The sequence below is a fragment of the Manis pentadactyla genome, chromosome 10 (genome assembly GCF_030020395.1).
Source record: "Manis pentadactyla isolate mManPen7 chromosome 10, mManPen7.hap1, whole genome shotgun sequence".
NCBI classification, from domain to species: domain Eukaryota; kingdom Metazoa; phylum Chordata; class Mammalia; order Pholidota; family Manidae; genus Manis; species Manis pentadactyla.
The window spans coordinates 62,494,281-62,510,435 of record NC_080028.1 but is presented as its reverse complement, the minus strand read 5'-3'; the positions used below and the strand labels follow the sequence as shown (position 1 = coordinate 62,510,435).

The window sequence follows — 16,155 nt, the reverse complement described above, 5'->3', positions numbered from 1 at the left end:
GAAGATTGGTGAAACAATGAGATAAGGTTCAGGAGATAAATCTTAATTAACTATTGTCCTTAAGAAGTGAGTCGTTTTTCTGATTTTGGAGCCAATCCCTCGTATTTTGCAACAGATTCTTTAAAGATTTGGTCCTCTAGGCTATTATGGAAACAGAATTCTTAGAAAGAGTTGCCTGTCTGTCATAATGATGAAATAGGGCATTTCCTTTAACCTTCATGTTATCCTATTTTGTATGGCATTCTACCTTAAGAAACATTAGAACACTTAAGAGTTTCTTAATCGTTTGACCATTTTTCTTTGCTTTTTTTCCTGCAGAGATCTAAATCTTTAGTTATTTCCAAAGCATTCTCCACCTCATGCCATTGGTATTAACTCTCTTACATGTAATTAGTTAAGTCTGTGTGTAACTCTGGGGGTGGGGGAATCCCAGGGCAAAATACCTCTAAAACCAAAATCAGTCAAAGGGAGAAATGAAGTCAAGAAACCCGTTTATTTTTTTACAAGCAGTCATCTCATTTCTCTCTTGACCTGGCTACAGCAGAAGAGAGAGCTCCACCTAACCCCTCCCATCCAGATAAACCCTGATACGCCTTTTAATTACTTTATGATATGTAGATGGACCACCTCTCTCTCTACCCTTTGAAACGCCTATCGATATGCAGATGCACTAGAGCCAGGGGAGAGATTCTGGAAATACTGCGATTTTACCCACACCAGGTGAGCACAGTGAGTTCTGCCTTCTAGTGATGTTGGCTCCACTGAAGGACCCTTCTAGGAGTGAGTTGAATCTGTGTTGACATGTCCAGCCTGACAATTTCCTGTTTTAGTCTTAAGTTATGACACATCAACAAATAAGGTTAATTCTGTTTTTTCTAAAATAGTTTCTAATGTATTTGTTCAGGGTGAGGACTGCTTTTGGACAGTAATATTAGGTAGTCATGAGTTACCCCTTTAGTACAAAATGGAAAGTAGCAGGATTTAAAGTGTTGCCACAAGGGAAGGAAATGTGTGAAGGAGAAAGTAATAGAATCTCATGAGAGGTAAGGTGACCTGCTAAGAAATATAGTGTCTTTTCAATAAGCAGCAAAGATTGTACATCATGAGGTTCTATTGTCTGGCAATTCAATCCAGGGAGCTGTCCCTGCATGGTAGGTGAGATCTCAACTTGGGAAAGGTTCTTAACTCTGACTGAGAAAAAATTCATGAGCAGGTTGAGCAGGTACAAGCAAAGAGTAGTTTAATAAAGCAAAAGTACACACTAGGAGGGAGGACAAGCAAGCTTCAGAGGTGAGCAGCCCAGCAGTTCGGTAAATGTAAATATGACCAAAGTCCCCAGCACCCTCCCTGCTCATGTCTGGCTATCTACCTACTATAACAATTCCCCAAGGCTAAGGGAGAACCTAGTTAGCAGTAGCCTTCACTAACTTAGCTGCAGGTACTATTACCCTAAGAGGAGGAAGAGAGACTTTTCCCAGTAGGTAAACTGTAGCAAGATTGGCTCTGATAAATACCATGGAATTGAACCAAAACAGCAAGAGCTTGTTCAAACTGTTTATGTATGGATAGAAAGGTTTAAGACAATTAAATTGACCTTGAGCAAGAAGATGTTAAAAGCTTATTTTAAATCACAATATGTCAGTTCACTTTGCTGAGGAAGAGTTTTGATTGCTGATAAGTAATCTTGGTTAAGTCACAAAAAGGCATGGTAATTTCAGAACATTTGGGGACTAATTTCCTGCAGTAGCTGTAAAACTCAGGTATCCTCCTAACAGACTCTGACATTATAAGACTCCTTACTTAAAGTCCTTCTTGAGTTAAAACTGTTAAGAAGATAAATGAAATTGAGAGAGCTCAACTCATCTTAGAATCTACTAGGAGGTCATCCAAATATTGAGTAAGACTATAGATTTGCAGGGTAACTTAAGGTCCATAAGGTCCTAATCAGGGACTTGTGGAAAAAGTAGGAGGCCATCTCATAAAAATAACTACTGAAGTGTAACTGGCAAGGCACAGCATCTAGTTTCCTAGGAGAACACAGCAGGATTAACTATCTCAGTCTAACCACCTAAGGAACTGCTAAAGAAAGCTTAGACAGACGTATCAATCAAGCATGTGTAACCTGTGATGAAATAGTATTTGGGTTTAGTATCACAGGGAAGTCATGAAGGGCTTATTAATGACCTAAGGTCCTGAACAAATCTAATTCTCACATATCCTTACTTAACTAAGAGTATTACTGAACCTCCAAATCTGGATTTGTGGTCTGCTGTGCAGTAAGCCAATCTCTGACTCACTGGGTTTGAAGTAGAGAAAGCTTTCTTATCAGAAGGGCAGCCCAACAAGAAGGCAGGGGACCTTTCTCAAACCTGCCTACCTAGTCAGCCAAGGGATGGGTTATACACTATTGGCAAAGGAATATGGGGGTCAGGGCAGAAACTGGAAGGGCCTCAAAACTTCTCAGAACTGTGCATGGACCCCATATTCCTGGGTCACCTGAGGGGTCTTGGCATGGTTCATGTGGGCTATACATCTGGTATCAGCTCTGCAACAGAGATGTTATCAGCCAACATCCCCCCAGTCTTGTAATCAGCAATCAGCACAGAGGACAACGGACAAGGCAAGCTTACTGATCCTTGCAACGTTGTGCAGCTGTGTCGCTCTGGGCTGGAGGGACTTCCAGCTCCCAGTAAGTTCACTCTGGATTTGGTGATGCTGAATAACAAGAATGGAACATAGTGGGTAAAAGAGTTTACACCAAGCTTTATTCTCACAGTGGCAGGTCTAGTGCTAGAATCGTGTCTGCATCCATTAAGTCTGCAATCTGTCTTCAACTTGGCCTCCACTCCAGCTTCTTCCCTGAGCACTGAGTGGAGCTCTTCATATAGCAACAAAGGCAATAATGGCTTCATGCCAACACATTTGCAAGCTTGCACCTGCACAGTAGGCTAGGTATTACATCATTGCACTTGCACAGCAGGCAAGTAGGTTAGGATCAGGTGAAGATCCTGGCCATGGAACTTCCAATTTCCCTACAAGTAAGGTGACAATGAAGGGAGAGCCTAGTGAAGGTATGAGGAATAAAGAAACAGATGTTGGGGTTCAGGAGGACATGAGGACTGGTACCAGTTATGATGAGTCTTTTTAGTAGGTTTTCAACTCTTGGCTTTAGTTCTTTACCTACTATTTTTAGAAGTAATTATGCAAGCATGGATAGGGTTTGAATGTGTCAACATGAACCTTGATGGATTTCACCCTAAAAATTCTAACAATTTAGGTAGAATATTTAGTCCATAAGGAGTCCAGTACTTCATGAAGATCTTCAACTTGGGTTTGACATAGATGCAAAGGTATCAGTAAGTTAATTTCCAAATGAGCTTTGGCCTGAGTCTGAATAGGTGAGTGCTCAAAGATCTCAAGGAAGAGGTCTTCAGAGGAGCATTTAATCTTGAAGATCCCTTCATACAATAGATTCTTCCCAATGAAGTTAGCAGGCCTTGTGTCACAGAGGATGAGGGACTGTCCCTTGGTTAAAGTCCAAAGGTGAAAGTTGCAGGCTGGGATAGGAGAGTGCCACAGGATTATTACAGAGACCCATCCTTGGAGAAGTTGTGGCCCTGAAGGGAGAGGTGATATAACAGTGCCAGGGTTTAAGGTTGGTATTGCAGTGCCCACTATCAGAAAAATTTTCAAAGCTGTCACTTTATATTTAAAGAATTCTCAACCTAGGAACTAAGTGAATACTCGGTTCCTCCTCAGAGCACCTTTTTGTTCATTTGCTGTATGGTTTTTGCCTTCCATTAAAAACTAGAACAATTGTTTCCCAATATCTCCTCTGCTAACAATATCTACAGGCATCTTTGTCAAGTTTCCCTCCCTTGATGCTTCTAATGGTTTCATACAAAGAAATGACTTAATTCTAAATCTTAGGGCTCTTTCAGAAATTTCTGTGTTAAAAATCTGGCAATGGGACTAATTTCAATTTTAGTCTTTATTTGCATGTTAAATCCCTATTTCTAACCTAAGGTTGTTCATAAAAAGTGAGAAAAGACCAAGAGTGACATATGCTTCAGTGTCTACTCTTGCAAGCTATCTAATGTTATTGACAAGTCATTCCTGAAATCGCCAGTGACTTCTTTTGGAAGCCTCTTCATGTCAGTCAAAAACTGCTTACAATCAGAGTTAGTTCACTTTTTGTCTTAAGGTGCCTGTCAAATGAACAATTATGTTATTATCAGAAGCTCCCCACTGTGATTCTGCTGGACTTTGGCTTCTTCTGTTAATTCCACTGTAACCCTAACCCATGCACTTACCTTCCTAAGTGGCAACATTTCAACAAGAATAATTTAGAATGACACTCCTGGAATGGCTGACATCTGCCATCAGGTTAGTTTGGCCTAATCAGGGTGATTTAACATAGTTTCCCAGTAGTTGGAAAACATATGCAGAGCTCCAGCAGGTACTATGGGAATTGGGTATGAAAAATATCATATATAATATGGACCCCCAGGGCCCTGATGAGGTGTTCGCTATAGGAATGAGAACTCTGGTGCTGCATGCAGCTCCCACATGTCTCTGGGTCCCTAGTGACTACTCTTGCCCCCGACCTAGGGCAGCCCATAAGTGAGGCTACTCTTACCTTAGCAGATCTGAGGGAGGTTGAAACAATAAGGGCACAGAGGGGAGTATGGTCCACGAATGAAAGAAGTGCAAAAGGCCCCATGAAGGTCTCAAGGACCCAGATGTGGGTTGATTTGATAAAGGCCAGGGTAGTGAAAGAAAAACTCGATGGGCAGCCCAGTAGAATATTGTTAGAACTGTGGCACCAATTAAAGCCAGAGCAGCAGTTACAGCCGCTGAGGTCCAGGACACGGAAGCCAGAGTCAAGGCCTCATGCCTGGCTTGTGTCCCTGCAAAACTTACTGGGGGACAGTACCCAGGATTCTCCTGAGCCCTCACCCCCACAGGAGAATGATTGGGCATCGTGGTTCAACTGCAGGGAGGAGGTCAAAGTCCCCACCTTGGGGGACATGGTGGGGACCAGAGGCCACATGTAGAATTCGCAAATCATTGGTCACTTGTGAATGTACAACGTGTCCTGGCGCTGGTGGACACGGGAGCTGAGTGTTATCTGATTCATGGCATCCCTGAGCATTTTCCTGGGACCCCTGCTGTGATAGATGGCTATGGGTAAGGCAATTAGAGTGAAGAAAGCCCAAATCTCATTGGGGATAGGGCGTTTACCCCCAAAGGAGTATACCGTGTACATTTCTCCCATCCCTGAATATATTTTGGGGGTAGATATCCTGAAAGACCTGTGGTTACAGACCACTGCAGGTGAGTTCAGACTGAAGGTACATGTGGTAAAGGCAGTTCTGAGAGGACAGGCTAAGCACCCACCTGTAGCTCTGCCTGTACCTCAGCAGGTGACAAATACTAAGCAGTATAAATTGCCTGTGGGGCACAAGGAAATTGGAGAAACTCTATGGGAGTTGGAGAGGGTGGGCATCATAAAGCCCACTCCTAGTCCTTTCCATTCCCCAGTGTGGCCAGTGAGAAAGCCAGAGAGCTCCTGGAGTATGACTGTAGAAAACAGGGAATTGAATGCAGTTACACCCCTTTTGCATGCTGCTGTCCCCTCTATTGCAGACATTCTGGACACCCTCAGCCATGAGCTGGGAATGTATCATTATGTAGTAAACCTTGCTAATGCTTTCTTTTCTATTGACATAGCACAAGAAAGCCAGGAACAGTTTGCCTTCATGTGGGAAGGCCAGCAGTGGACATTCAGTGTCTTTCTACAGGGATACCTCCACAGTCCCACCACCTGTCATGGACTTGTAGCCCAGGACTTGGCCACATGGAAGAAACCACAAACAGGGCGGTTGTATCACTACATTGATGATATTACGCTCACAACTGATTCTCTTTCAGATTTAGAAGGGGCAGTTCCTAGACTGTTGCAACATCTACAGGAAAAAAGATGGGCTGTGAACAGCACCAAGGTTCAGGGACCCGGTTTGTCTGTGAAATTCTTGGGGGTTGTCTGGTCGGGTAAAACGAATGTTGCTCCTGAAGCAGTTATAGACAAGCTCCAGGCTTTCCCCACCTACCACTGTGGCAGTATTACAAGAGTTTTTGGGTCTTTTGGGCTACTGGAGAGTGTTTATCCTGTACTTGGCACAAATTCTGAAGCCCTTATACCAGTTGCTACGAAAGGGCATCAGGTGGGACTGGGATGAGACACGTGCAGCTGCTTTTACCACTGCCAAGCAGACAGTCAAGGCTGTACAGGCCTTGAATGTAATGGACTCATGAAGGCCCTGTGAGCTAGATGTCCATGTAACCGAAGATGGTTATGGATGGGGTCTTTGGCAGCGGCTTGAACGGACACACCATCTATTTGATTCTGATCACAACTATGGAAAAGAGCAGAAGTCCAGTACACCTTGATAGAGAAGCAACTGGCTGTGGTGTACCACCCCTTGCTGGCTACAGAACCCTTTGCTGGAACTGCTCCTACCAAGGTAATAACCACCTATCCCATCGCAGGGTGGGTGCAAGACTGGACCCAAAGGCCAAGGAGTGGTGTGGCACAGACATCTACACTGGCCAAATGGAGCGCATATTTACAGCAGTGCAGTGCTCTCTGTACTAGCCCCTTAAGTGGAGAACTCCAACGCTTACTGGGGCCAGTGACCTAGACAGACCAGTGGAAAGCAGGAAGAACTTGCTTTTCAGCCCTTGGTAGCCGAAACTCCTTATCAGGAGGGAAAAGCCCCTATACCTGAAGATGCTTGGTACACAGATGGCTCCAGCTGTGAGCAGCCCCCAAAGTGGAGTGCTGTGGTTTTCCATCTTAAGTCTGAGGCAACATGGATGGAGGATGGAGAGGGGAAGAGCAGTCAATGGGCTGAGTTGTGGGCTGTGTGGCTTGTGATTACCCAGGAGCCCTTCCCCCATAGTTGTCTGCACTGACAGCTGGGCCATCTATCGGGACTTGACCCTGTGGCTACTGACATGGTATCATGCTAACTGGATGGTTGGTCACTGGCCCCTTTGGGGGCAAGAGTTGTGGCAAGACCTATGGGCCTCTGGTCAGACTAAGACTGTTACTGTATATCATGTGACTGGCCATTTGCCTTTGGCATCCCCAGGGAATGATGAAGCAGACACATTGGCCCAGGTGCACTGGCTAGAAGGAAAGCCTGCCTCTGATGTGGCCCAAGGGCTACACCAACATTTGCTGCACATGGGGCAAAAGACAATGAGGGCTGTAGCACATAGGTGGGGCTTGCCATTGACCTTTGAAGTCAGCAGAGGCTGGAAGGAGTGCCTTGTGTGCTCTAAGAGGAACTTAAACACCGAGTCCCACATCAAAATGGGACAAGAGTAAGGGGGCCAATACCCCTTGTCAGATGGCAAATAGACTATATTGGGCCTCTGCCCATATCAGAAGGATATCGGTATGCCACGACATGTGTGGACACGGCTACTGGACTGTTGGTTACTTTTACTGCACATCGTGCAGATCAGTAAACCACCAAGAGGGGCCTGGAGTGTCTCTTTGCATCCTATGGTCACCCGCAGGTGATTGAGAACAATCAAGGCACCCACTTTACTGGACATGTGTTACAAGAATGGGTGCAGCAATTAGGAATGAAGTAGAAATTTCATGTACCATGTAACGCTATTGGGGCAGGTGTGATAGAGAGGTACAATGGTTTGTTGAACTCTGGCCTGAAGTCGGACACCAATAGTCTACAGGTTGGTCAGTTCACCTATGGATGGTGCTGCAGCGTTTGAATGAGAAGCCATGTAAAGGAGCTTTGAGCCCTGTGGATATGCTCACACACCTTGCTGCCTCTCCTATACAATTGTATGTCCAAACCAAAGAAGCATTATTGAAGCCAGGATATGGACAGCAGAGCAACATCCTGCTGCCAGCCCCTATTGCATTAAGCCCTGGAGACACTGTTGAGTGGACCTGGACCTGGACATTTTGACACATGGACCAGCAATGGCTGGCCTTTCTGGCACCTCGGGGAAAAGACCTGGAAGCTGGCCTCCTCTGCATTCCTGGAATAACAGCTGAATGGCCCCCAAAGGTCACAGTAGTGTACCCAAAACATCCAGGAGGTAAGAGCATCTTGCAGGGAAGTTTAATCTTTATGGCCAGTGCATGGTACCTATTGACCCGTCTGTAACTCCCACAGGGAAGGGAGTGAGGTCTGGTATACTAGACCAGGACGAGATCCCATTCCTGCCACTCTTCTTTCATAGGACTACTCTCTTGCATGTTTCCTACCTGATGGACAAGATTTGCCTATGCTGGTGTCATTAAAACGTGTCTTATCGCCCTTAAAGTTATTTTCTCCTTCAGTCCTTGTGGCCTGAATGCGCCCCCTGGCTGCAGCTGCTGCATAATGATTGCTCTGAACCCTCGGCTACTGCCTGCCTATGGAATGGATGAGTTATGGACTTAATTTGTATAAGACTCTGAACCTGGCTGAATCCTCTGGCTTGAGGATTGTCATGATTTTATTGCTGTTGCTATTGTAATGTCATTAGTCTGGTCACAATGCTCCAGTTTTCTCGCACAGGGACCACTGCGGAAGAAGGGGAAAGAGTAGACTGTAAGGAAAGATTTTTGCAGGGTGGCCTGTGGGTAAAACTGTAACATTTCCAGAATATCTCGCCTGGCTTTACTGCATCTGCATATCCTCAGGGGTGGAGAGTTCATCTCCATGTCAATGGGTAATTACCTGGGCAACTGAGGGCGTGTCTGAACCTGAGAATTTAAGGGGAGGGGCTGGCTTGCTGGCCGGCTTGCTTCGTTCTGGAGCAGGGGAGAGAGACCGCACTGGACTGCAGTTTGTAAGCAATAAATGGGTTTTAAACTTTATTTCTCCCTTTGACTGATTTCGGTTTTTAGAGGTATTTTGCCCCGGGATTTCCTCTCCCCAGACTTACAGTTCCCGTGTGCAGGCCAGGGCTTGTGTTGTTTGAACTTCCCATCCAGGTTGAAGAAGGAGGCATCCCGGCCTTCTAATCAGCTTGTCCAGATGTGCAGCATAGGGGGAAAGGGGACTGGGGAGGCATGAAAGCTGTCAGCAGTCAAAAACCAAAAATGGAGTCAGCCTCTTCACTACAGCCAAATAAATGATAACCTGGCCTATAAAAACCTATGTTTGTTCAGTCTCCACAGAAATCTAGGTCTACAAATCTGCGCCAGCAGATGGTGTCTGCCAAAGCTGTGATGCTCCCTGGAATTTTCAGATGTGGCTGTGAGTCTGATGAGGGAGAATTTCCCAGAAGTCAAAGCAGGGGCCACAGAGGACAATGGACAGGGGAGCTTCTCCGAGACAGCAGATTCAAGGTTCAACCAAGGACGTTACTTCCTGCCAGCCCTGCTCAGATTTTCATCATGGCATGGGCCACTGACAGCCACCCATCGCCCTTATCTTCTTCTCTAGTTTTCATTTTGCCCTTTTTCCTTTTAGTACTTGAGTCTTGCCCCTGTAGTTTTAATAGGACATATGCCCACCTAGCTGGCTTCTTTGAACCTAGGTACAACTATGTGGTAAGCACTCATGAATGGACTGTGAGCTCAGTGGTGGGTGAAACTTCCTTAAAAGGTAATAGCATTCTCCCAGCTTCCTCTCTTTTCACAGGCTGCAAAGTGGATGTCCTTCTTTGAGCCACTTTTGACCATGGAATGAACACCACCATTGGTGGTGAGAGAACAAGGTACATGAATCCTGGGTCCCTTGATGACCTTGTGGAAAACAGCAGCCTCCCCGGCCCTCAGTTTCTCACCTAGCTTTGGATTTCCATGTGGGGAAGAAATAACGCTCTTATGTGAGCCACCATCGTACTTTTAGGTCTCTGTTACAGCATTAATTCATTTTCTCATTTATACAAAAGAGAATTAAAATATTAAGAAGTTAAGCTTCTTTACCTTTTTATGATCTTAAAAATGTCTTCTCTTTGTTCCTTTGGATTTTATCTTTAATGACAAGTATAAAAAAAAGAGACTCAAATATAACTGGCTGTAAGCAAGTAAGCTGTCTCACTACATGTGGCTTCATGAATTCAGTGTGCTTCTCCTCTTTTACAAAAATCAACCTACAGAATATAGTCATGCATACACTTTGGACCTAACTAGAGGTATTTAGTTAGTATAAATGTATGAGTATCAAACTGATATGTGAAAGCTCAGATCAGTTTATACCAATTTCCCTTTTCTCCAACACATAACATATGCACTATTGTTATCTACTCTCTGTAACTGATTAATCATAGGTTATTGGATTAAGAAAACAATGAATAAAGTAGACTTCTTCTCCCGTAAAGTGATGCAAAGATGATGATTTTCTCTGATTCTCATTTTCATGTTACTGTGGTTCAGAGTGGCTCACTGTGTTGCTAAGACAACAGAGATGCTGCAACTGAAAACTGGGATGGAAGTCAAGGCACTGAAGCTGCCTCAGCGGATGTCATAAATAGTGTGTTCAAGGCCTTTTTCAAAGTGAAACCTGTAACACTCGAATTAGACAAAAATTACCATACTCTTCCAACACCCTTCCACTGAAGACTATGGCTCTCTTCAATACTTGCATTCTAAAATTAAGAAAACAGAGGTATGTAGGCTAAAAGTCAGGAACTCACCGTTCCACTAATATGTATGTTTCTTAGCATCCTGAGCAAATAGCTAAGGGGTGCTTGTCCTTAAATTTCAATTTGCCCTTATTCTACCAGAAGTATATCTAAGACTATGAGAAGAAAGCAAAAAAGAAATGTGCTGTTAGGTGTTCCTCCACTAAAAATGTACAACTCATCTACACAAAAGGTTGATTCTACCTGGTAAATAAATAGGGTAATTTTGATATTCACTGAGCCCTGTGACTGATATCCGGGATTTGAGTTTGTGAGCAGATGGGAAGACACGTGGTCTCCTGATGCACCTTTGCTAAAGGCCCAGGAAGCTCAGTGGCAGCAGAGATGTGAGCTGGGTTGCAGCTTGTCCAAGCAAACCAAACAACTGTGGCGATATTCTTATTCTAATGCTGAGAACATCAGAGCGAGGACAAAGAAAACAAAAACAAAATGCTTGAACTGATTTTGAATTCTTCTTTCTGACTTGAAAGATCGATGAAAACAGCATTTAACTAAGCTTAAAAGTGTCCTTCACATCATGTACATTGTATTGCACGGAGATAAAATCCATAAAAAATAACACAAACAGGTGAATGAAAGAGCACATGGCTCTTAGAGCTAGGACAGGCCTTGTTCAGAGTCATCTCCCTCCTCTCTTAGGAAATAATTTGGTGAAAAATAGTGGAGAGGCAAAGGCAAGTTTTGGAGAACACATTTTCCCGACCTTGGAGGGTCTCTTGTTGAAGAGCCACAGAAGTGACTGGAGACGGAGTTCACAGTGCAGTTTGCTTTTCAGGTAGGAATCAAGGGTACTTTTTGAAAGAGTAAGAGTGGTCACCTGCCTTAGCATGGCCCAGGTCTATTAGGCTGTGAGGTCAAGACTTGTGCAGGAATCCTTGCCTCCAAGTAAAAGTTTAATCTAGCTGAATCAAGTGAAGCCCCTAAGACCCTTTTTTTAAAACCCTGGTATTCTAAGCATTAAAAAAGGAAATAGAAAACACAGACAACTCTAATTTAATATTTCTAAGTAGCATAAATCATAATGGTTTGTATACTACACTGTACAAATATATGCTGTTACTTTCCAGGGAAAATATAGTTACTCCATACAGCTAAGAGCTTGACCCGTTAGCTATAGCTACGACACATGGAATACGATATACGAGGTTCCCAGTCTCCCACTTCAGGCTGTTTCTGCTGCCTTTGAGGGAGGGTCCTCTTGGAGCCCTCTCACGGCCCCTTCCACCCGCTGTGCCAGGAAACAGGTTCTGCAGGTAGACGTGTGCCGATGAGCACAGCTTCTGTGCTTTGCGTTCCGCATGTCTACTCCCCTTTAAGAGAACTTGCGCTTCTTCATAGCTTCTGCCTTGACTGCCAGGCTCTTGGCACAGATGGTCAGGACCACAATGAGAACTCCCACCACAAATGTCACCAGGGGCCAGAGGAAGCAATGCAGGAGGACGATCTCATCATGCGTGCGATGTAGGAGCACATCATCTGGCCTGTAAGACAGTGGAGGGTAGGAGAGAAAGAGCAGTCAACTGCCTTGGCTTGGCATAGCTCTGCAACCTGAAGCTCAACGTGCTTTCTGGACCAAAGGGGATCATCATCTTTAAAAGTGAAGATCTCACTCTGGTATAAATGATGTATTCTGAGGTTCAAATGAGACCTTTGAAAAGTTCTGAGGTTTTGAATCAAGTAATTGGTGCAAATTTGCATATTATTTTATAATGTAATTTACAGACTGCAGAATGTCAAAAGTGTAGCATTCTCTCAAGCTGTTATCTTCCTCCATTCTAAGTTGTTTAATATATTCCATTTTCTCATTCATTCCTTAATGTCTGCTAGTCAAAGTGATTTGAATCAGTTCAAAAAATTACTTATGGGTTGGCGTTCTCCCACAAACCCAAACTAAATCCCAGTACTTACACGGGACCCAACTGATCTTAATTCACAAAAAAAGTCAGTTAAAGTCATTGTTCGAGCTAAGTCAGAAAGACCTATGGTGTAGCCTTAGGGCTGACTCAGATTTAAAATGTGAAGGCATTTACTAATGCACAGTCAAGTGAATGGTCAGATTTAATGCATTTTCCCATGCTTCTGGGTGGCATTAGCCATCATTTTAAGCCACTGACCACTTTCTTGGTAAATTTTCCAAACTTTAGAGATCTATATCTATCTTATCTATGTGGAGTTCTATGTTCAATTCCAGTATTGGTCTCATTCATAGGAAGAGAAGGTGAGATGCATTACACAAGCCATGATCTCCCATGTTTGGCTGAGAAAGAGACCCTGGGAATTTAGCTTCCTTATAAGAGGTTTACATTTTGCAAGACATTTCCATTTCACCCACAGGAAGGTTTGTTCTGTTATACTACAGTAGCTTTGCCTCCTCCAGGAAAGGAAGAAAGAGACACAGAAAAATTAGTTCCATTGCCCTCAAGAGCATCAGAGGCTTGAGAGTCCAGGGGCAGTCCATTTCACAGAGAGGGGCTTTCCCGAGGAGCTCTCACCCATCACAGCTCTCAGAATCCAACACCGATTTTCCCAGAAGACGGACAAAGAATGTTGGGTATTTTTCTCTCCTACCTGTAATGGAGCCATCATGTGGCATTAACAAAAACAGCTTGGCAGATTAGCTTAGAAATGACATAATCCTTGTTTTTCTTTGTGCAAATTACTTCAAATTTTGCTCATACGGTGAGATTTTTATTGACATTTTATTTCATAAAAATTGTACTAAAGGACTGTGGAGTTGCTGTAACAAGCGAAAAGCATTCCAGCTTGCAGAAGTTACTCCTTTTTCTGAAGTCCTGTAGTAATATATTATCTTGTTTTGGGCTTGGGCTACCATTAATCTGTATTATTTATTAATGTACATGCCTTTTTTTCCTGTAAGGCCCTTGACTTTGTCACTGTCTGTTACTCTATACATAGATGTTGCTAAACAACTGCTTGCTACTGATGAAGGGGAACCTGTGTCTGTTGCAGCCTTACAGTTCATGAACATTTTCAAGAAATTTCAAGCCTTGACTGTAAAAAAGCAGAGGCTTAGGTCCAAAAATAGTCAGGGCACAGTATAGTTCTAGTCATATTTTGCAGTCTTTGAAATTCCAATCTCCAGTACCGCCACGATTCTTTTTCTGGTTATGAGCAGTCAGATTTCTTTACCTCAGTGTGCCAGGGAAGGTAAAAGCTGTCCCTGGATGATCCACCTTTCTTTCTTCCTTCCTTTCCCTCCTTTCCCCTTTTTCTTGGATTGGTACAAAGCTGAAGTAGATTCTTTATTAAACAGGTTGAAGGTATGCAATAATGTGAATGTACTTAATTAGCAACATGGAACTGGACACTTATAAATGGTAAAAAATAGTGAGGAAAAAAAGCAGAGGGGAATACATGAGGAGAACTGACTTGTATTTTAATTAATTTGCATGTAATTTCCATAAGTTATGTGTTTTGCAGCTAATTTTCTAGTAAAATGTTCAGTGAGAATCCTCTTCTGTGTTCCTTCTCTAGTCACTATAGCTGATGTTGAATCCTTTACCACATTTACTAAAACAGAAAGAGTAAAAAGGAGAGAGCAAATAATGGGAAAATACTGGACCCAGATATTTATCTTATTTAAAAACTTCTTGGCATTCCACTCCCTACGAGAGTCCTTGGGGCAATGCTTTAATATTTCAAGACAAAACATCATTCACTTGGGTTAGCCATGTTGCATTTATTATCATTTCAAAAGCCTTCTTTGAGATACAAATATATTATATAAAAATGTTCACATTTCTTCATAAATAATGTGTATTTCCATTTCATAGAATCCTAAGATGCCCCACAGTCTCCTTCAATGGGAATGCAGGGTAGCAGAATATGCTACTTTCATATAAAGATTATTCTGAGCTCAAAGCAATAGAAAAGAAGCAGATACAAGAAAAGCTTCTGATCCTCTACCTATTTGCCTAAAACAGGACATAATTTTGTGAAAATGTCCCTCTTCCTCTCTCTACAAGGAGGAACAGAAGTTAATCACTGGAGAAAACTCTAGACCCTTATCAACACAAAGATGGCACCAGAGGAATCTGTATTACAAACCTTACTACCTCTTACCTTTCATTAGATTCCCCATATACTTACTTTTCTACAATGAGCTGCCCTAGAGACTCTTTTCTTTTGTCTTACTGGTTCTCTAAAAATTGGTTGTTTTTAAAAAAGATGTTATATAAGCCCAAGTTCTAACCACCTCTTTGTTACTCATCACTGAGTGCTCATGTGCATACACGATGAACACGTTAATAAACTCTATCTGTTTTTTCTCTGTAATCTGTCTTTTGTTAATCAGTTTAAAGCACCCCAGCCAATGTACCTAAGATGGGTAGAGGAAAAACAGGCTTTCCTCCTAGACAGGAAAAAAAATTATTTCTGTACACAGTAACGCTTACATTCATCATTCACAGCATTTACTGAGATTATCTCTAAGTTGATCCTTGTGACATAATTAAAGTCTGGTTCATTCAAACTAAGCATTTAGTGCCTTGACTGAAGGTATTCCCCTGCCTCAGTTTCCTCCAATTTTATCAGGTAGCTTTCAGATAGGTTAGCACAAATTATCTGCAAAGGAGTATGGGCTTAGAATTTAGTTTTCCATAATTCCAAAATGGTGGGACTGAAGAGAAACTTAAAAAAAAGAGTCACTATTTTTGGCATTTAGCAAACTGGGTAGGTGTCCTCATGAGATATGAATATGATGTAGTAAAATCAGGATGGGGATGAGGAAGTAGGCAATAAGCCAAAAAGGGATGATTACTCTGTGTCTGAGGACTTCAAACAAGTAAAAAGGAATTTCTATGGGAGTGTGTAGAAACATGAGTAGTACTCACTTTTAAACCACGAGGGAGTGGTGAGAAAAAAAAAAAGAGTAAATACTGTGGGTACCCTTGGGAATATTTTCCTAAAGGTTGGCCCAATATGAATTGAGCTTTGAAAGGATATTGTGGTAATAGAAGTTAACATTTATTAAGTGCTTCCTACCCTCCAAGTGCTCTCTGGCAGGACATTTAATCTCACTTGATCCTTAAAATAAGTCTGTGTTGGACTCATTTTTAATTGTCATTTTGCAATGAAAGAAACTAAGGCAAAGAAAGATCAGTTTGCCCAACATTCCACAACTTAAAATAACAGTTATGTGAAACCATATTCATATGATTTTTAAACCTGTACTATTTATCCTCCACTAGTTTGTTGCAAATTCACATCACCTCTGGTGTTGGCTAAGATGTACCTTCTTGACTTTCAACTCCTGGTTGACTATATCAGAATCTGAGATTGTGGGGTCCAGCAATTTGCACTTAGGAGAAGCTCCTTGGTGATTCTAAAACATAATAAAGTTTCAGAAACACTGTGTAGAGTTCTAATGGTTAAAAAAAAAATGGTGTGAAACACGAAGCTACTTAGCTGGCTATTTCTGAAATTGCCTGAGTCTTATGTCCAGGTCATTTCCAT

The 16,155-nt window shown here is 42.7% G+C and overlaps 1 protein-coding gene across 3 annotated transcripts in view; it reads right to left on the bottom strand.

The window, feature by feature from the left end:
- Positions 1–11,656: 11,656 nt before the first annotated feature.
- Positions 11,657–16,155, bottom strand: part of KCNMB4 (potassium calcium-activated channel subfamily M regulatory beta subunit 4) — a 54,187-nt gene continuing 49,688 nt past the window's right edge. For 2 of the 3 annotated variants that reach the window (XM_036917648.2, XM_036917646.2), the window contains one exon: positions 11,657–12,161. In XM_036917648.2, coding sequence (XP_036773543.1) covers positions 12,153–12,161 — 9 coding nt within the window. In that variant the 3' untranslated portion in view covers positions 11,657–12,152. The remainder of the gene's footprint in view (positions 12,162–16,155) is intronic. The other variant, XR_005031226.2, reaches the window with a different exon arrangement.